We start from the raw sequence: 22,741 nt of genomic DNA, 5'->3' as shown, positions 1-22,741 counted from the left end.
CCCTGGCTGGGGAGTCTAGAACCAGAGGCCACAGTCTCAGGATATGGAGCAGGCCATTTAGGACTGAGATGAGGAAAAATTTCTTCACTCAGAGGGTGGTCAACCTGTGGAATTCTCTACCACAGAAGGTTGTGGAAGCCAGGTCACTGAGTATATTCAAGAAAGAAATTGATAATTTTTTTGGATATTAGAGGCATCAAGGGGTATGAAGAGAAAGTGGGAATATGGCGTTGAGATAGAGGATCAGCCATGATCATACTGAATGGTGGAGTAGGCTCGAGGGGCTGAATGGCCTACTCCTGCTACTAGTTTCTATGTTTCAAAGTCTGTGAGGTCCTTGATTTCAGGCATTCCTCCACCAGTCTGCAACCTCTCCCTTTTGTTGTGTGCCAGCTTGTCCTGCATGAAGACAGATGGAGAGTGTGTAAGCAGAACATCTGCCAGGCCAGATGAGAAGGACGCCTACCGTGTGGGTGCTGAGTAGTGTCATGGACTGGATGAGGACACGATCCACAGGGCAGATGAAGGTGTGTGTGAAAGAGTGAAAAGTGATGTCCCTTGAACTGGCAGTGAGTGAGATCCCTGTAGATGTGTGAGGGATTTGTGAGCGTGTGAGTAGAGAGTGATGAGAAGAGTGACTTACCCTGGCAGAACAGAGATGATCATTCAGCACTGGGTGGCTGTCCTCTTTTGCAGGGTGTTGGTGCTCACCAATGCTGCTACTGCCTCCCATGCACGATTAGTCAGTCACCTTGCTTGCTGGCCTTTGCCCAGTTCCGGGGTAGAGGAAACCAAAGTTGCTCTTACCTGGTCCAATTTGCACACTTCAAGTTTCACACTCCCGGCCTACCAAAATCCCACTTCAGTTAAGGCAGCTGATGAGTTAAATAGCCAGCTACTTTCTTAAAATGCGCATGCGCAAAAGACACCCTGCCCAATCCCACACCCACAAAACTGGGGATTGCTGTGTTCAGGGCGGTGCTTAGGACTTCCAGGCATTTCCACTATTTTCACCACAATGGAGAGCATTTGCATTGTGGGGAAAATATGGGCCTTGGTGTCAAATTTTGTTTTATAATACTCCTGTGAAGCACCTTGGGACATTGTATTATGTTGAAAAGTGCTTTATAAATTCAAGTTTTACTATTGCTGATATGTCACTATTCCAATTTCACCTCCAATACCACTAAAACCTTTCTCCATGATTTCAGCAACTCCTTCCCTTTCTGCAATCCTCCTGAGCTCAGTTCTTAAAAATTCCAACTCATCCAAAACTCTGTAGTTATATCCTCTTCCTCACTAAGTTACACTCACTCATCATTCTTGTTTTCATCAACTCTATTAGATTTTAACTTTTCTTTACTCTTGCTTGAGTCTAACCTTCAACCGTGGAGCATGTTGTTACATCAAAATCAGCACATATATTTCCTACATCACAAAAGTGGTTACAATTCAAAAGAACTTTGTTGACTACAAAGCCTATTGGAATGTCCTGAAGCTATGAAAGGCACTATAACAATGCAAGTCTTTCTTTCTTTAAATGCAAGTGGTTTATGTTCAGCCTCCTGACAATGGAAATTTTTTAAAAAGTAGAAGGTAATGACCAAATGAAACTGATTTTGCATAAAATTATAACAGGACAGAAACATTTTGTTCACAGTTCAAAGGCTTGTTCATTTCATATGTTTATTGAGATATATTTCAGTAATAAAGATTAAATGCAAGGTAGATTATCTTAAATATATTCAATTCTTCATGGTAAGAATCTCAGTTTTGTTTATTTTAGGTTTGAATCAGCAGCAATACCAGTAAGATGCACTTACTCTATGCACTCAGTGATGGTTAATGTTAGAACTGAAACTAAAGACCAATAATGCATTCAATACTCAAAATAAACCAACTTTAATAATGTTTTTCATGCAACATTGGCTTTTACCTGATCTTTCAGCTGTTGAACAGAGCTCTGCAGGTTCAGGATCTGGTTAAAGAGTGGGCTCTGTAGCACGGATCTCAATAAGCTCAGTCTCTCTTCATTTGTCACATCCCCTCTTTCTCGTAACTTTGCCTGTAATCTTTCCACAGCCTGCAAAGCTCGCTGGGTGTCTATAAGTACAATTGATTTGGGTGAAAAGTTTGTCAAAATAATATGAATCCATATTATCCAATGATAAATGCATATAGTACGTAGGTACATGGTACACAGATGTAGCCTGATTGATGCCTCACCAATCCTCCAAAGAACACAAATGCATATTTGGAGTGAGTTTTATTATTCCTTTGTTCAGATTATTTGCAAATTTCATTCAAAAACAAATGTTAACATAGTAATGCCAACTTGATGAAGTCACTATTCCAACAATAAGGGCAAACAGATGAGTACCAATATAAAAAGCCCTCCATATTTGGTAATGTGAGGCAAGTGTGGGACTTCTATATGCCATATGGAATGTTATATATTTGGCCTCAGTGCATAGGTAGATAACTTGGATGATCAAATCATAGAATGATTCAGCACAGGAGGTAGCTACTTAGCCCATTTTCCCTGTGCTGGCTCTTTAGCAGAGCTATCCAATTAATCCCACTTCCCTGCTCTTACCCCATAAACTCAGGTATTTCCTTTCAAGTATTTACTCAATGCTTTTTTGAATGTTACTAATGAATTTGCTTCTGCCACCCTTTTTCAGATTGCAACAACTCCCTGTGTAAAAAAACAAAAGATTCCTCATGCCACCTCTGGTTCTTTTGCCTGTCAGCATAAATTTATGCCCATTGGTTGCTGATATTACTGCCATTAGAAACAGTTTTTCCTCGTCTATTCTCTCAAAACGGTTCATGATTTTGAACACCTCCATCATATCTTCATTTATCTTTCCCTGCTCTAAGGAGAATAATCCCAGCTTCTTCAGTCCCTCCACATAACTGAACTGCCTCATTTCTGGTACCATTCCTATAATTCTGTTCTGCACCCTCTCCAAGGCCTAATCAGTCTAAAGTTTGCCACTCAGAATTGAACACAATATTCCAGCTGAGGCCAAATCAGTGCTTTATTAAATTTTGCCAGAATCTCCTTGCTCTTGTACACTATTCCTCTAATAATAAAGACAAGAATCCCATATGCTTTTTTAACCGCATTCTCCCGCCACCTTCAAAGATCTGTGTACAAGCACCCCCAGGTCTCTCTACTCTTCTGTTTATTAAAATTAGCCCATTCAGTTCATATTACCTCTCGTCATTCTGCATACCAAAATATATCACTTCACACTTCTTCATATTAATTCCTTCTGCCATGTATATGCCCATTTCACTCGTCTATGTCCTCCTGAAATCTATTACTATACACCTCATTGTTTATTACATTTCCAAGTTTCATGCCATCAGCAAACTTTGAAATTCATCCAATTCCAGGTTATTGGTATACATAATAAAGAGCAGTGATCCTAATACTGACCTCTAGGGAACACACTCCAGTCTGAAAAACAGGAATTCACCGCCTTCTGTCCCCAAACCAATTCTGCCCATGTTACCACTAACCCTTTAGCCAAATGGGCTTTAACTTTGCTACAAATCTATTATGTGTTACTTTATCAAACACCTTTGAATGTCCATATACATAACATAAATCATATTACCCTCATCAACTCTTTCCATTATTTCATCAATTAATTCAATCAAGTTAGTCAAACATGATTTGCCTATATCAAATCTTTGTTGACTTACATTTATTAACCCAAGTTTTTCCAAATGCCAATTCATTTTGTCTTGGATTATTGTCTCTAAAAGTTACCCCATCACTGACATTAGTAATGCAGTTGCTGGGTGAATCCAACACCCTTATTTTAAACTGGGAAATAACATTTTTGATACTCCTGTCCTCTGGCACCACCACCATATCCAAAATGAATGGAAGATTTAGCCAGAAGGTCTGCAATTTCGAACTCTTACTTCCCTCATTAACTTCGGATGTATCCCATCCAAGCCAGTGGCTTTTCTACTTGAGGGCCACCAACAATTTAAGTGTCTCCTCTACTTTTATCCTATCCATTTCCTCCTCCTTTCCTGCTACATTGACATCATCCTCTTCATTGGTGAAGACAGATGCAAAGTACTCATCAAGTACCTCATCTATGGCCTCTGTCTCCACAAGCATAACTCCTTTCTAGTACTCACTAGCTTCACTCTTTTACTATTTACTAAATAAATTAATAGTACTTCTAAGAAGGGTTATTTATCTGTCAAATAGTATTCTATCGGTTGTTGCTATGGATATGCTGATAGCCTTTGTAATTATTATTCAGCTCACTCCCCAAAACACAGAGTACCATTTCATAGCCCCTCTAAAACATAATACATATTAAGAAGCTGGTACAATTTATATTATTACAGTAGACGACAAACATCATTGAAAGAAATCAATGCTGTGTATTTATCAATTTAATTTCCTTCCTTTTGGCGATATTATTCTCATTTCTAAAGTATTTTGGTTTTATTCATCATTTTTGTGCCCACTTTGAGCTGGGTCACAACTGTCTGAATTATTTTCTTTTAGGATTATTACAGCCAGTTTGACTTGAATTCAAAATTAGGTGGCAGAGTGAAAGCACAGCACTCCACCTACTCAACTAAGAATTTTTTTTTCAAATTCAAGTTAAATTCTCTCAATCTGAAAACTGTTAAAACTGTAAGCAAAAAAAAAATGCTTGATTGCTTAAACCTAAATAAATGTGAAGATTGCACACAATTGCGCTTCAGATGCTGCATCTCAAATTTGGCTATTCAAAAACCAGCAATGTCCAAAAACCTTTTTTTTTAAAGTAGGCCATGCAAGAATTTTAAGTCCTATTAAATGAGTGACAAAACATACTGGCTTATTCGAGGTGCTGCTGCATTGGCATGGTGGCGAGTTGGTTAGTTATCTGCTTCGCGAGCCTGTCGTTTCGTCTGGGGGGGACCCTTGACCCCACCAAACCCTGATCGGCCCGATCTGCCCAACCTGACCCTGCTGCATGATTTCCAGACTCATTAACAAACTTAACTATAAGCAAAATGAAGGATTGGTCTCAAGGACTGCTTTGTCTACAAACAAGGGAAAATAGACTTGTTTCTACCATCTGCAATACATAAGCTCTCCAAACAGTGCTGAAATTGCGACTATTTTGAGGTAAAGGAGCTTCAGTTCACCGAGCCCAGGTTTAAAAGATTCTGATATTAGTTTGCTCAGAACCAGCTTCAACTTCCATGAAAGGACATCCTGAAAAACAAAAGGCTTCCAGGTGTCTTCCATAAAACCAGGGTGCTAAGGGGAGTTTCTCACTACGATCCTACTGAAGGTATGTTATAGTAAAACACTGTAACAAGGACCCACAGCGACCTCAGGCAGTGTTAGTGATCAAAAGTAACATCATACCCCGCCAGATGAACCACCTGAACAGAAAACTGGCAAGATCTGAAATCCAGCATGTACTTGGGCCCAAGGATGCCAATTTTGAGACACTGTGCCTGTAATATAACCCCTCTTCCCCAAAACTCTTTCCAGGGGCACATAAAATAGAAGCTGAACCTGCATGAGTTGGAGTTCAGCTAAATACTATACTGCATTTGATTTTCACCCATACTATACTCTTCTGCCCATGAATACAATTAAGTGGCACCGAAGCAGTGTCAGCACCTGTTTTGGGAATAAAGGCATGTATCATTCTCATTTATAAAGAACCAATTAATTAGCAAACCATTTTCTTTACAAAAACATGACAACTGAACATGATTCTTACCTAAGCCTTCCAACATGTTTCCAATTGTAAGGTGAAGTCAATCTCACTGGGGCCAAAATTATCCTGAAAGGAAATTCACATAATTGTATTTGCAATTTGCATAAATACAGAGACAAGGGATTCCAATTATGTTTATTGATAATCTGTAGTGCTTGGACCCATTCATTTTAGTTCATATCTATTCTATGTCATGTAAAGTTGCTAAGCATTCATTTAATAATTAATCAGATGTAGAACAATAGAAACGTTATGGTGCAGAAAGCGACCATTCAGCCCATCGTGCCTGCACCAGCCAAAAAGAGAAAAAATAAACTAGTAACTCATTTTAATCCCACTTTCCAGCACCTGGTTCATGGCGTTGCAGGTTACAGCACATCATAAGGAGAGCCAGGTGCCTTTTAAATGAGTTGAGCGTTTCAGCCTCAACCATCAATTTAGGTAATGAATTCCAAATGCTCACCACCTTCTGGGTGAAAAAGCTTTTCCTCATGTCCCCTCTAATCCTTCTACCAATCACCTTAAATCTATACCCCCAGGTTATTGACCCTTCAGCTAGGGGAAACAAGTCTTTTGTATCTACCGTATCTAGACCCCTCATAATTTTGTACACCTCAATTAGGTCACTCTTTAGCCTTCTCTGTTCTAAGGAAAACAACCCTAGCCTATCCAAAACAAAAACAAAAATACCTGGAAAAACTCAGCAGCATCTGGTAGCATCTGTGGAGAGGAGCACAGTTAACGTTTCGAGTCCGAATGACCCTTCAACAGAACTAAGTAAAAATAGAAGACAGGTGAAATATAAGCTGGTTTAAGGGCGGGGGGGGAGGGGGGGTATACAAGTAGAGCTGGATAGAGGGCTAGTGATAGGTGGAGATAACCAAGAGATGTCACAGACAAAAGGACAAAGAGGTGTTGAAGGTGGTGATGTTATCTAAGGAATGTGCTAATTAAGGGTAGAAAGCAGGATAAGCAAGGTACAGATCGCCCTAGTGGGAGTGGAGTGGGGTGAAGGAATCAAAAGAGGCTAAAAGGTAGAGATAAAACAATGGGTGGAAATACACTTAAAAATAATGGAAGTAAGTGGGAAAAGAAAAATCTATATAAATTATTGGAAAAAAAAGGGGGAGGAATCGGAAAGCAGGTGGGGATGGAGGACAGAGTTCCTGATATAAAATTGGTGAACTCAATATTCAGTCCAGAAGGCTGTAAAGTGCCTAGTCGGAAGATGAGGTACTGTTCCTCCAGTTTGCGTTGAGCTTCACTGGAAAAATGCAGCAAGCCAAGGATGGACATGTGGGCATGAGAGCAGGGTGGAGTGTTGAAATGGCAAGCGACAGGGAGGTCTGGGTAATGCTTGCGGACAGACCGCAGGTGTTCTGCAAAGCAGTCACCTAGACTGCGTTTGGTCTCTCCAATGTAGAGGAAACCGCATTGGGAGCAACAAATGCAGTAGACTAAATTGAGGGAAAGTGCAAGTAAAATGCTGCTTCACTTGAAAGGAGTGTTTGGGCCCTTGGACGGTGAGGAGAGACCTGTCTCTTTATGGGATATGTGGAACTTTCTTTGTTCCAGTCCTACTCCGGCCCCCTTCCACAACTCTTTCTCCAGTACATCGATGATTACTTCGGTACTGCTTCATGCTCTCGTCTGGACTTGGAAAAATTTATTAATTTTGCTTCCAATTTCCATCCCTCCATCATTTTCACATGGTCCATCTCTGACACTTCCCTTCCCTTCCTTGACCTCTCTGTCTCAATTTCTGGTGATAGACTGTCCACCAATATCCATTACAAGCTACCGACTCCCACAGCTACCTTGACTACAGCTCCTCACACCCCGCTTCCTGTAAGGACTCCATCCCATTCTCTCAGTTCCTTCGCCTCCGTCGCATCTGTTCTGATGATGCCACTTTCAAAAACAGTTCCTCTGACATGTCCTCCTTCTTCCTTAACTGAGGTTTTCCACCCACGGTGGTTGACAGGGCCTTCAACTGTGTTCGGCCCATCTCCCAAGCATCCGCCCTCACACCTTCTTCTCCCTCCCAGAAACATGATATGATCCCCCTTGTCCTCACTTATCACCCTACCAGCCTCCGCATTCAAAGGATCATCATCCGCCATTTCTGCCAACTCCAGTATGAAGCCACCAACAAAAACATCTTCCCTTCACCCCCCCTCCACCCCGACGGCATACCGCAGGGATCGTTCCCTCCAGGACACCCTGGTCCACTCCTCTATCACCCCCTACACCTCAACACCCTCCCACGGCACCTTCCCATGCAACTGCAGAAGGTGCAACACCTGCCCCTTTACTTGCCCTCTCCTCACCGTTCAAGGGCCCAAACACTCCTTTCCAGTGAAGCAGCATTTCACTTGCACTTCCCTCAATTTAGTCTACTGCATTCGTTGCTCCCAATGTGGTTTCCTCTACATTGGAGAGACCAAACGTAGATTGGGTGACCACTTTGCAGAACACCTTCGGTCTGTCCGCAAGCATTACCCAGACCTCCCTGTCGCTTGCTATTTTAACACTCCTCCTTGCTCTCATGCCCACATGTACATCCTTGGCTTGCTGCATTGTTCCAGTGAAGCTCAACGCAAACTGGAGGAACAGCACCTCATCTTCCAACTAGGCACTTTACAGTCTTCCAGAATAAATATTGAGCTCAACAATCTTAGATCATGAACTCTCTCCTCCATCCCCACCCCTTTTCTATATTTATATAGATTTTCCCTTTCCCACCTATTTCCATTATTTTTAAATGTATTTCCATCCATTGTTTTATCTCTACCTTTTAGCCTTTTTTGATTCCTTTACCCCACTCTACCCCCACTAGGGCTATCTATACCTTGCTTATCCTGCTCTCTACCCTTAATTAGCACATTCCTTAGATAATATCATCACCTTCAACACCTCCTTGTCCTTTTGTCTGTGACATCTTTTGGTTATCTCCACCTATCACTGGCCCTCTATCCAGCTCTACTTGTCCCAACCCTCCTTAAACCAGTTTATATTTCATCTCTCTCCTATTTTTACTTAGTTCTGTTGAAGGGTCATTCAGACTCAAAACGTTAACTGTGCTCCTCTCTGCAGATGCTGCCAGACCTGCTGAGTTTTTCCAGGTATTTTTGTTTTTGTTTTGGATTTCCAGCTTCCGCAGTTTTTTGCTTTTATCCTAGCCTATCCAATCTCTCCTCATAGCTGCAATTTTCAAGCCCTGGCAACATTCTTGTAAATCTCTTCTGCACCTTCTCCAGAGCAATTATATCCTCCCTGCAATGTGGTGACCAGAACTGTACAGAAAGTTCCAGCTGTGGCCTAACACGTGTTTTATACAGTTCCATCATTACATCCCTGCTTTTGTATTCAATACCTCGCCCAATAATGGAAAGCATTCCATAATTTTTGACCACCTTGTCCACCTGTCCTGCCACCTTCAAGGACCTGTGGACATGCACTCCAAGGTCTCTCACTTCCTCAACCCTTCTCAATAACTTCCCGTTTATAGAGTATTCCCTTGCTTTGCTTGTCCTCCTTAATTGCATTATCGCACACTTTTCCAGATTGAATTCCATTTGCCACTTCTCCGCCCACTCAACCAAACCATTGATATAATTCTGGAGTCGACAGCCATCCGGCTTCAGTATCAAATACATGGCCAAGTTTTGTGTCATATGCAAATTTCCCAATCATGCCTTCTACGTTTACGTCTAAATCATTAATATATACAACAAACAGCAAGGGCCCCAATACCGAGCCCTGTGGAACACCACTGGAAACCATTTTCCATTTGTAAAAACATCCATCAACTATTAACCTTTGTTTCCTGTCACTGAGCCAATTTTGGATCAACCTGCTACTCTCCTCCTGTAATCCCATGTAATGAAATCCATGTAGACAACATCCACTGCACTATCCTCATCAATCCTCCTTGCCACTACCTCAAAAAATTCAATTAACTTAGTAACATACGATCTTCCCCTAACAAAACCATGCTGAATATCTCTAATCAATCCGAGCCTTTCTAAGTGACAGTTCTTCCTGTCTCTCAAAATTGTTTCCACTGATTTTCCCACCACTGAAGTCAGCTTGACCAGCCTATAATTTTCTGGTCTATGCCTCGCACCCTTTTTACACAATGGTACAACGTTCACAGACCTCCAATCCTCTGGGACCTCACCTATATCTAGTGAGAATTGGAAAATGATCCTCAGAGCATCCGCTATTTCCTCCCTGGATTCCTTCAACAGCCTGGAATATAATCCATCTGGTTCTGGTGATTTATCAACCTTCAAGAGTATCTCTCACTATGCTATTGCTATGCTATTGTATCTAATATTTCACAATCCTCCTCTTTAATTAGAATGTTTGCATCATCTCTCTCCTTAGTGAAGACAGAGACAAAGTACTCATTGAGAACTCTGCCTACATCTTCTGCATCAACCGACAAGTTACCATGTACATCTCTACCTTTTTCTTAGTTATTCTCTTGATTTAATGTACTGGTAAAACATCTTATGATTTTATTTGATGTTACCTGCCAATATTTTTTCATATCCTCTCTTTGCTTTCCTAATTTCCATTTTTATTTCACCGCTGTAATTTCTATATTCCTCTAGGCTTTCTACAGTATTAAGTCTTTTGTGACTGTCATAAGCTTTCTTTTTCTGCTTTATCTGGCCTGTATGCTTCTAGATAAACAGGGGGCTCTAGGTTTGGCAGTACCACCCTTATTCTTTGTGGGGACATGTCTACACTATGGCCATAGATCTTGCCTTTGAATGCCTCCCATTGATTTGACACAGTTTTCCTTATAACAGCTGTATCCAGTCCACTCGTGCCAGCTCACCCCTTGGCTTTGTAAAATTTTCCTTCCCCCAATTTAGAACTTTTACTCCTGTTCTATCTTTGTCCTTTTCCATTATGATGGTAGATCTAACTATATTATGGACACTATCTCCAAAATGGTGCCCCACTGCTACTTCATCCACTTTCCCAGCTTGTTACGCACTGGCTAAAAAGTTCTCTTAATTTTAGGCCCTTTGTGCCTTTCACACTGTTCGTATCCCAAATGAGATTAGGGTAGTTGAAGTCCCCAACGATTACTGCCCTATTGCTTTTGCACTCAGAAATCCGTCTACGTATTTGCTCTTCTAACTCCCTTCCACTATTTGGGGGTCTATAGTACACTCCTAGCAGTGCGGCTGTCCCTTTTTTATTTCTGAGCTCAATCCATGTGGCCTCATTTGATGCTTCATTTAGAATATCATCCCTGCCCACAGCTGTAATTCATTCTTTAACCAATAATGCTTTTTTTATCCCCCTCCCTGTCCACCCTGAAAACTCTATCCAGGGATGTTGAGCTGCCATTTTTGCCCCTCCTTAAACCAAGTTTCCGTTATAGCAATGATATCATGCTGCCATGTGTCTATCTGTCCCCTCAGCTTACTGACTTTATTTACTATACTCCTTGTATTTACATATATACCTTTCAACACTGCCAAATTCCTGTGCTGTATGCTTTTTAACCTGTGCTGCTTCTGTCTTTCAGAGCCACTCACTAATTCTCCACCTCCCGTTCCCTGCTCTGAATTTGCCCTCAGGTTGCCATCCCCCTGCCAATTTAGTTTAAAACCTTCGCCAACAGCACTAGCAAATCGCCCTGCCAGGATATTTGTCCCAGTCCTGTACAGGTGTAAAACATCTGGCTTGTACAGGTCCCAGCTTCCCCAGAAAAGATCCCAATGCCTCAGAAATCTGATGCCCTCCCGCCTACACCAGTTTTCCAGCCATGTGTTTATTCGCTCAATTCTCCTATTTCTATGCTCACTTGCATGTAAGACTGAGAGTAATCATGAGATTATTGCTTTAGATGTCATAAGATCATAAGACTTAGGAGCAGAAATTAGGTCAATCGGCCATCGAGTCTGCTCCACCATTCAATCATGGCTGATAAGTTTCTCAACCCCATTCTCCCCATAACCTTTGATCCCCATACCAATCAAGAACCTATCTCAGTTTTAAATACATTCAATAACCTGGCCTCCACAGCCTTCTGTGGCAATGAATTCCATAGATTCACCACTCTCTGGCTAAACAAGTTTCTCCTCATCTCTGTTCTAAAAGGTCTTCCCTTTACTCTGAGCCTGTGCCCTCGGGTCCTAGTCTCTCCTACTAATGGAAACATCTTCTCCACATCCACTCTATCCAGGCCTTTCAGTATTCTGTAAGTTTCAATCAGATCCCCCCTCATCCATCCATCAAGTATAGACCCAGAGTCCTCAAACGTTCCTCATATGTTGAGCCTTTCATTCCTGGGATCATTCTCGTGAACCTCCTCTGGACTCTCCCCAGGGCCAGCACATCCTTCCTGAGATACGGGGCCCAGAATTGCTCACAATATTCTAAATGTGGTCTGATCAGAGCCTTATAAAGCCTCAGCAGCACATCCCTGCTTTTATATTCTAGTCCTCTCGAAATAAATGCCAACATTGCATTTGCCTTCCTAACTACTGACTCAGCCTGCAAGTTAACCTTAAGAGAATCCTGGACTAGGACTCCCAACTCCCTTTGCACTCCAGATTTCTGAATTCTCTCCCCATTTAGAAAATAGCCCATGCTTCTATTCTTCCTACCAAAGTGCATGACCTCACACTTCCCCACTATTCCATTTGCCACTTCTTTGCCCATTCTCCTAACCTGTCCAAATCCTTCTGCAGCCTCCCTGCCTCCTCAATCCTACCTGTCCCTCCACCTATCTTTGTATCATCTGCAAACTTAGCCAGGATGCCCTCAGTTCCTTCATCTAGATCATTAATGTACAAAGTGAAAAATTGTGGTCCCAACACTGAGCCCTGTGGAACTCCACTAGTCACCGGCCGCCATCCTGAGAAGGACCTCCTTATGCCCACTCTCTGCCTCCTGCCAGATTGCCAATCTTCTATCCATGCTAATACCTTGCCTCTAACACCATGGGCTCTTATCTTACTGACCAGCCTCCTGTGCGGCACCTTGTCAAAGGCCTTCTGGAAGTCCAAGTAGATAACATCCATTGGCTGTCCTTTGTGTAACCTACTCATTACCTCCTCAAAGAATTCTAAGAGATTTGTCAGCCATGACCTCCCCTTGATGAAACCATGCTGACTTTGTCCTATTTTACCATGCACTTCCAAGTATTTTGAAATCTCATCCTTAATAATGGACTCTAAAATCTTACCAATGACCGATGTCAGGCTAATCATTAGGAAATCATGATTCAGGAAGTCTGATGTTGACAGGAAAGATCAATGGTAAAAGAGGTGGAAGTAGATAAAGAACAAAGAACAATCTTTTTAATGGGACTCTCAAACTGGATGAATGTATTTCCAACAAGGATGATCCACGCCTCCAGAACAAAATTGATATGGAGGTTAATGGTAGCCAATGACCTCTAGAGCATTGTACCGGAACAAAGACGTAAGCAGTTCAAAGGGCGGATATTTTCTAATGAGTGAGTCACCTCCTGACCTTTCAAAATCTTTTCATCACCGATAAGGCACAAGTCAGGAATGTGGTGGAATATTCTCCACATTCCTGGATGTCTGCAGCTCCAACAACACTAAAGAATCTCAAAACCATTTAGGAGAGTGCGGCATGTTTAATCTGCACTCCATACGGCACCTTTAAAAAAACATTTGCCACTTCCAGCACTAGTGCAACATGGCTGTACTGCAGCAATTCACCAAGTCTCTTTCAACAGCACCCAAACCTGTGACAAAGGTTAAAGATTTTGTTTCATGGACCACACCAAGCATTGGCATCAAGAACAACCATAACTTTTCACCACTTACCCAAGATTGTTAACGTACAAAAACCTTGCAACAAAATTCCTTCCCTACCATGCCCAACACAATGTATAGACAGCATCTCTTTCTTCCACACTTACAAGCAATCATCTTAATTCCACTAACCTATGAAGACACCCCAAACATCTACCACAGAAGCTCCCTCTTCGCTTAAGTAAAAGCAAAAACACCACAACCAGCTAAGCAGATATTTTCTACTCAGTCCTATACAGCAAACACTATTCTTCTCCTTGCAACCAACTGGGATGTATGTAACCCCACCTGCACCTAACTGAACAGAGATCCCAGCCAAGAACAATCATCCATGCCCTTGACCAAACGGTGTTCATAAGCTCACCTAGCCCTCATCTCGAGCAGAGATTTCAGTAACAAATCATCAAAAAAAAAATCAAAAATTGTTTTTAGTTGCATCAGTTATAATAGTCTCACTATCATGGATTCTGGGAGATGGTGCTTCCAGGTTTCAAGACAACAAAAACTCAGTGAAACACCACGTCAGTTTTTTGTTTACATTACTTTGACGTGAATTTGCATTCTTCAAGTTGAACGATGCCAGTGTTTACAGAGTTAAAGTAATTTTGTCAAATTTGTCACCCAGTATCCATTTCTTTATATTCGTTCATGGGATGAGGGTATCGCTGGCTGGGCCAGCATTTATAGCCCATCCCTAATTGCCCTTGAGAACATAAGAAATAGGGGCAGAAGTAGGCCATTCAGCTCCTCAAGCTTGCCCCTCCATTCAATAAGACCATGGCTGATCTGTCCCAGGCCTCAACTCCTCTTTCGTGCAGCTCCTCATAGCCCTCAACTTCCCACTATTTCAAAAATCTGTCTACCTCCTCTTTAAATACTTTCAGTGATCTAGCCTCCACAACTCTCTGGGGTAGAAAATTCCAGGCATTCACTACCCTCAGAGAAGATATTCCATCGCATCTCAGTTTTAAATGAGTGTTCCCTTATTCTATAACTATGTCCCCAAGTTCAAGATTCCCCACGAGTGGAAACATCTTCTCAACATCTGCCCTGTCAAACCCCCTCAGAATCTTGCACATTTCAATAAGATCACCTCTCATTCTTCTAAACTCTAATGAATAAAGGCCTAACTTCTTTAGCTGTTCTTGATAAGTCAGTCCCCTCTTCCCAGGAATCAGCCCAGTGAATCTCTTTCGAACTGCCTCCAATGCCAATATGGGGACCAAAGCTGTACACAGTACTCCAGGTGCGGCCTCGCCAACACCCTATACAGTTATAACAAGACATCCCTATTTTTAAACTCCAATTCCCTAGCAATAGAGGCCAAAATTCCATTTGCCTTCTTAGCACCTGCATGCTAACTTATTGTGTTTCTTGCACAAGAACACCCAGATCCCTCTGTGCTGCACTTTTTTGGAATCTCTCTCTATTTAAATAATAGCCTGCCTTTTGATTTTTCTTACCAAAGTGTATGACCTCACATTTTCCTACATTAAACTCCATCTGCCAAGTTATTGCCCACTCACTCAACCTATCTATATCCCCTTGCAGATTCTTAATGGCCTCATCATAACATGCCCTCCCACCTATTTTTGTATCGTCAGCAAATTTGGATACACTACACTCTGCCCCCTCCTCCAAGTCATTAATATAGATAGTAAATAATTGAGGCCCCGGGGCTGATCTTTGTGGCACTCCATTAGTTACATCTTTCCAACCTGAAAAAGGCCCAGTAATCCTCACTCTCTGTCTTCTGTGTGTTGACCAATCCTCAATCCATACAAATACATTACCCCAAATACCGTGAGCCCAGAGCTTGTGCAATAACCTTTTATGTGGCACCTTATCAAATGCTGTCTGGAAATCCAAATACTCGACATCTACCAGTCCCCCTTTATCAACTCTGCTTGCTATATCCTCAAAGATTTCTAGCAAATTTGTCAAACATGATTTCCCTTTCACAAAACCATGTTGACTCTGTTTGATTGCATTCAGCTTTTCGAAATGTCCTATTTCTTCCTCAATAATGGACTCTAGCATTTTCACAATGACAGAGGCTGAATGGCCTATAGTTTCCTGCTTTTTGTCTCCCCGTTTCCTGAGCAGGGATGTCACATTAGCGGTTTTCTAATCTGCTGGGACTCTCCTGGGATCCAGTGAGTTCTGGAATATTTCAATCAATGCCCCCACTATCTCTGCAGCCACTTCCTTTAAAACCCTTGGATGCAGGCCTTGGATGTGTCTTGTCCCATTAGTTTACCAAATACTTTGGCCCTCGTGATAGAGACTGTTACAAGATCTTTCCTCCCATTAGCTCCTTGCTTATCTGATACCTTTGGGCTGTTTGTAGTGTCCTCCACCGTGAAGACCGGTGCGAAATATTGGTTTAAATTATCTGCCATTTCCCTATTCCCCGTTATCAATTCTCCAGTCATATCCTCCATGGGTCCCACGCTCACTTTAGCCACTCTATTTTTATATACCCGTAGAAACTCTTGCAGTTTGTTTTTATATCTCTTGCCAATTTATTTTCATAATCAATTTTCTCCCTCTTTATTAGCTTTTTGGTCATCTGCTGCTGGTTTCTAAAAAATTCCCAATCCATTGGCCTACCATTAGTTTTCGCCCCTTTGTATGCCTTAGTTTTTGACTGGATGTTCTTCTTGACCACCTTTGTTAACCACCGGTGGTTCATCCTTTTCATCGAGTCCTTCTTTTTGACTGGGATAAATTTTTGCTGAGCATTATGAAATATCTGCTTAAATGTTTGCCACTGCTCATCCACTGATCTTTCCCTTAGTCTATTTTCCCAGCCCGCTTTAGACAACTCTTTCTTCATACCTCTGTAATTGCCCTTATTTAAGTTAAGGACACTGGTTTGAGACCCAAGTTGCTCACCTTCAAACTGAATTTGAAATTCTACCACGTTGTGATCTCTACCCCCTAGAGGATCCTTAACTACGATATCACTTATTAATCCCACCTCATTACACATTACTAGATCTAAAATAGCTTGTTCCGTGTAGGTTCTGCAGCATATTGCTCTAAGAAACAATCCCTGATTCACTCTGCAAATTCATCTTTCATGCCAATCTAATTTGTCCAGTCAATATGCAAATTAAAATTACCCACGACAATTATAGTGCCCTTCTTACATGCCTCCATTATTTCCTGTTTTATACATTGTCCTACAGTGAGGCAACTCTTCGGGGGCCTATAGGCAACTCACACCAGTGACTTCTTCCCCTTGCTATTTCCTTATTTCCACCCAAACTGATTCTACATCACGATCCATTGCACCTATAATCACTGTTCACCTTCACACTGATACCTTCCTTTACTAACAAAGCCAACCAACCTCCTCTTCATTTTTGCTTATTTTTCCAGAACGCTGAATATTGAGATCCCAGTCTTGGTCATCCTACAACTACCTCTTTTTAAAGCTATCAAGTCATATTCATTTATTTCTATTTGTGCCGTCAACTCATCTAACTTGTTGCAAATGCTGCATGCATTCAGATAAACAGCCTTAAGCTTTGACTTTTTACTACTGTTATTCATTCTGGTTCTAATTTCTGCTGCACTCCTCTGTTATTTTTTCTGCCCCTTCCTGTCACACTTTGTTTATCGTTCACCTCTTCACTACCCTGCACCTCTGCTCTCTTGTTTCTTTTTGATTTTTTAAACTTCCCTTCAATTGAACCCTTCCCCCCACTAATTAGTTTAAAGTCCTATCTACAACCCGAGTTAAACAATTCACCAGGACACTGGTCCCAGCATGGTTCAAATGAAGCCCATCCCAATGGAACAGCTTTCTCCTTCTCCAGTACTGGTGCCAGTGCCCCAAGAATCAGAACCCATTTCTCCCACACCAATCTTTGAGCCACACATTTACCTCTCTAACCTCATCTTTTTTTATTCATTCACAGGATGTGGGCTTCGCTGGCTGGGCTAGCATTTACTACCCACCCATAGTTGCCTTTGAGAATGTAGTGGTGAGCTGTTAGGGAGTTCCAGGGTTTTGACCCAGTGACAATGAAGGAACGGCGACATATTTCCAAGTCAGAGTGGTGAGTGACTTGGAGAGGAATTTCCAGGCAGTGGTGTTCCCATCTATCTGCTGTCCTTGTCCTTCTCAGTGGTAGCAATCGTGGGTTTGGAAGGTGCTGTCTAAGGAGCCTTGGTGAATTCCTGCAGTATTTACCCTATGCCAATTTGCACGTGGTTCAGGTAGTAATCCAGAGATTATTACCTTTGTAGTTCTGCTTTTTATTTAGCCCCGAGCTGCTCGTAGTCCCTCAGCAGAACCTCTTTCCTAGTTCTACCTATGTCATTGGTACCTACATGGGCCACAACAATTGGATCCTTCCCCTCCCACTCCAAGTTCAGCCCAGAAGAGATGTCCTTAACCTTGGCACCAAGTAGACATCACAGCCTTCGGGGCTCTCTGTCTTTGCTTCAAAGACCAATATCTATTCTCCTAACTGTGCTATCACCTATTACTACTACATTTCTCTTTTCACCCCCTACATGAATGGTGCTCTGTACCATGGTGCTCTGGTCAGTTCACTCATCCTCCCTGCAGTCTGTGCCCTCATCCACACCGGGAACAAGAACCTCATACCTATTAGACAAGGACACTGGCTAAGATCCTCCAAATCTAAATTCTGGATCCTCATACCTGTCTCACTTGCAGTCAAACTCTTCTGTCCCTGACCACAGTCCAAATTTGAAATAATTAATCTAAGAGGTGTGATTGTCTCCTGAAACAGTGTCCAGTTAACTCTCCCTCTCCCTAATGTGCCGCAGTGTCTGCAGCTCAGACTCCAGCTCATAAATTCTGAGCTGAAGTTCCTCAAAAAGCCAACACTTGAGAAGGTGGTGCTAATCTGCCTTCTTGAACCACTGCAATCCATATGGTGCAGGTGCATCCACAGTGCTGTTAGGAAGGGAGCTCTAGGATTGAGTCCAGCTTTTTTGCTAAGATTGTAATGAGGTCAGGAGCTGAGTGGCCCTGGCAGAACCCAAACTGTGTGCCAGTGAGCAGGTTTTTGCTGAGCAAATGTCACTTGATAGCACTGCCAATGACCCTTTCCGTCATTTTGCTGATGATCGAGAGTATACTGATGAGGCAGTGACTGGTCAGGTTCGATTGATCCTGTTTTTTGTGGACAGGACATCACTGAACAATTTTCCACGCTGCCGGGTAAATGTCAGTATAATTTAGCTGTCGCTAGGGGAATGACTAGTTCTGGAGCACATGTCTTCAGTACTATGGCCAAAACGTTGTCAGGGCCACAGCCTTTGCAGTATCCAGTGCCTTCAGCCATTTCTTGATGTCACGTAGAGTGAATCGAATTGGCTGAAGACTGGCATCTGTGACGCTGGCGACCTCAGGATGAGGACGACATGGATCATCCACTCAGCACTTCTTTAAGATGGGTGCAAATGCTTCAGCCTTGTCTTTTATACTAATGTACTGGACTCCTCCATCATTGAGGATGGGGATATTTGTGGAGCCTCTGTCCCGTTAGTTGTTTAATTGCCCATCACTATTCACGACTGGATGCGGCAGAGCTGCAGATTTTAGATGTGATCCGTTAGTTGTAACTCTGTCGACCACATGTTGCTTCCACCATTTGGCATGCAAGTAATTCTGTGTTGGAGCTTCACCAGGTTGACCCCTCATTTTTGGGTATGCCTTGTGTTGCTCCTGGGATGCCCTCCTGCACTCTTCATTGAACCAGGGTTGATCACCCAGCTTGATGGTAATGGTAGAATGGTAGAGGATATTCCAGGCCATGAGGTTACAGATTGTGGCTGAATACAACTCTGCTGCTGCTGTTGGTACACATCGCCTCATGGATGCCCAGTTTTGAGTTGCTAGAACCGTTCGAAATCTATCCCACTTAGCACAGTGGTAGTACCACACAACGCCATGGAGGGCATCGTGAATGTGAAGGTGGAACTTTGCCTCCACTGGTCACTCCTATCAAAAATGTCAGACTGAGGATGAGGTTGAGTAGTTTTATTCCCTCTTGTTGGTTCCCTCATTACCTGCCACAGACCCAGACTAGCAGCTACGTCCTTCATTACTTAGCCAACTGGGTCAGTAGTGGTGCTACTGAGACACTCTTCATGATGGACATAGAAGTTCCCCACCCAGCGTACATTCTGTGCCTTTGCCACCCCCAGTGTTTTGTCCAATTGGTGCTCAACATGGAGCAGTGCTGATTCATCAGCTAAGTGGTGGCAGTAGGTGGTAATCAGCAGGAAGTTTCCCTGTGCATGTTTGATTTGATGCCACGAAACCTCAAGGGGTCTGGAGTCAATGTTCAGGGCTCCCAGGGCAACTCCCTCCCGACTACATACCACCATCTCTGATGGCAGGTGGGATAGGACACACCCAGGGCTGGTAATGTTTGTGTCGGGGTCATGGACTCTAAGGTAAGATTCTGTGGGCATGCCACACCAGCTGTTGCATGACTAGTCTGTGGGACAACTCTCCCAACTTTGGCACAAGCCCCAAGATGTTAGTGAGGACGATTTTGCAGGATCAACAAGGCTGGGTTTGCTGTTGCCTCTTCCAGTGCCTTGGTCAATGCAAGATTTTTTTTTTTATTCGTTCATGGGATGTGGGCTTTATTGCCCATCCTGAATTGCCCTTGAGAAGGTGGTGGTGATCTGCCTTCTTGAACCGCTGCACTCCGTGTGGCGTAGGTAGAGCGACAGTGCTGTTAGGAAGGGAGTTCCAAGATTTTGACCCAGCAACAGTGAAGGATATACTTCCAAGTCAGGATGATGAGTGACTTGGAGGGGAACTTCCAGGAGGTGGTGTTCCCATCCATCTGCTGCCCTTGTCGTTCTAGGTGGTAGTGGTCGTGAGTTTGGAAGGTGCTGTCTAAGGTGCATTGGTGAATTCCTGCAGTGCATCTTGTAGATGGTACACACTGCTGCTACTGTGCGTCGGTGGTGAAGGGAGTGAAGGTTTGTGGATATAGTGCTAATCAAGCGGGTTGCTTTGCCCTGGATGGTGTCAAGCTTCTTGAGTGTTGTTGGAGCTGCACTCATCCAGGTAAGCGGGGAGTATTCCATCACATTCCTGACTTGTGCCTTATAGATAGAGAACAGGCTTTGAAGAAGCAGGAAGTGGGTTACTCGTCGCAGGATTCCTGGCCTCTAACCTGCTCTTGTAGCCACAGTATTTATATGGCTAGTCCAGTTCAGTTTCTGGTGATGGCAACCACGCAAGATGTTGATCGTGAAGGATTCAGTGATGGTAATGCCATTGAAGATCAAGGGGCGATGGTTAGATTCTCCCTTATTGGAGATGGTCATTGCCTGACACTTGTGTGGCACAAATGTTACTTGCCACTTGTCAGCCCAAGCCTGGATATTGTCCAGGACTTGCTGCATTTGGATATGGACTGCTTCAGTGTCTGAGGAGTCACAAATGGTGCTGAACCTCATGCAATCATCAGCGAACATCCCCACTTATGACCTTTTAATGGGAGGAAGGTCATTGATGAAGCAGCTGAAGATGGTTGGGCCGTGGACACCACCCTGAGGAACACCTGCGGTGAAATCCTGGAGCTGAGATGACTGGTCTCCAACAATCACAACCATCTCCCTGTGTGCTAGGTATGACTCCAACCAGCAGGGAGTTTTCCCCCTGATTCCCAATGACTCCAGTTTTGCTAGGGCTCCTTGATGCCACACTCCATCAAATGCTGCCTTGATGTCAAGGGCAGTCACTCTCATTCGACCTCAGGAGTTCAGCTCTTTTGTCCATGTTTGAACCAAGGCTGTAATGAGGTCAGGAGCTGAGTGGCCCCGCGGAACCCAAACTGGGCATCAGTGAGCACGTTATTGCTAAGCAAGTGCCACTTGATAGCACTGTTGATGGCCCCTTCCATTACTTTACTGATGATGGAGAGTAGACTGATGGGGCGGTAATTGGCCAGGTTGGATTTGTCCTGCTTTTTGTGTACAGGACATACCTGGGCAATTTTCCACATAGCCGGGTAGATGCCAGTATTGTAACTGTACTGGCACAGCTTGGCTAGGGGCGCAGCAAGTTCTGGAGCACAAGTCTTCAGTACTATTGCCGGAATATTGTCAGGGCCCACAGCCTTTGCAGTATCCAGTGCCTTCAGCCATTTCTTGACATCACATGGAGCAAATCGAATTGGCTAAAGACTGGCATCTGTGAGGTTGAGGACCTCCGGAGGAGGCCAAGATGGATCATCCACTCAGCACTTCCGGTTGAAGATTGTAGCAAATGTTTTTAGCCTTATCTTTTGCACTGATGTGCTGGGCTCCTCCATCATTGATGATGGGGATATTTGTGGAGCCTCCTCCTCCAGTGAGTTGTTTAATTGTCCACCTCCATTCACAATTGGATGTGGCAGGACTGCAGAGCTTAGGTCCGATCTGTTGGCTGTGGGATCACTTAGCTCTATCATTTCCTGCTTATGCTATTTAGCACGCAAGTAATCCTGTGTTATAGCTTCCCCAGGTTGACATCTCATTTTTTGGTATGCCTGGTGCTGCTCCTGGCATGCCCTCCTGCACTCTTCATTGAACCAGGGTTGATCCCCTGGCTTGATGGTAATGGTAGAGTGGGTGATATGCCTGACCATGAGGTTACAGATTGCGTTCAAGTACAATGCTGCTGCTGCTGATGGCTCACAGAACCTCATGGATGCCCAGTCTCGAGTTGCTAGATCTGTTCGAAATCTATCCCATTTAGCACGGTAGCAGTGCCACACAACACGATGGAGAGTATCCTCAATGTGAAGCCGGGACTTCATCTCCACAATGACTGTGTGGCAGTCACTCCTACCGATACCGTCTTGGCAGATGCATCTGCGGCAGGCAGGTTGGTGAGGATGAGGTCAAGTATGTTTTTCCCTCTCACTGGTTCCCTCACCACCTGCCGCAGACCGACGCCAGTAACTACGTCATTTAGGACTAAGCCAGCTTGGCCAGTAGTGGTGCTACCGAGCCATTCTTGGTGATGGACATTGAAGTCCCCGACCCAGAGTACATTCTGTGCCCTTACCACCCTCAGTGCTTCCTCCTAGTAGTGTTAAACATGGAGGAGCACTGATTCATCAGCTGAGGGACTGCGGTATGTGTTAATCAGCAGGAGGT

The 22,741-nt window shown here is 43.4% G+C and overlaps 1 protein-coding gene across 4 annotated transcripts in view; it reads right to left on the bottom strand.

Annotated features, from left to right (window-relative positions):
• The window catches only part of LOC121276887 (multiple PDZ domain protein), a 413,889-nt gene that overhangs the window by 361,422 nt on the left and 29,726 nt on the right, over positions 1-22,741 (bottom strand). For all 4 annotated transcript variants that reach the window (XM_041185496.1, XM_041185497.1, XM_041185495.1 and 1 more), the window contains exons 3-4: positions 5,769-5,831; positions 1,937-2,103 (exon numbers count right to left, since the gene is read on the bottom strand). In XM_041185496.1, coding sequence (XP_041041430.1) covers positions 1,937-2,103; positions 5,769-5,784 — 183 coding nt within the window. In that variant the 5' untranslated portion in view covers positions 5,785-5,831. The remainder of the gene's footprint in view (positions 1-1,936; positions 2,104-5,768; positions 5,832-22,741) is intronic.

This window comes from Carcharodon carcharias, chromosome 4 (assembly GCF_017639515.1).
Source record: "Carcharodon carcharias isolate sCarCar2 chromosome 4, sCarCar2.pri, whole genome shotgun sequence".
In the NCBI taxonomy this organism is placed as follows: Eukaryota; Metazoa; Chordata; class Chondrichthyes; order Lamniformes; family Lamnidae; genus Carcharodon; species Carcharodon carcharias.
This window is presented reverse-complemented; position numbering and strand designations above follow the sequence as displayed.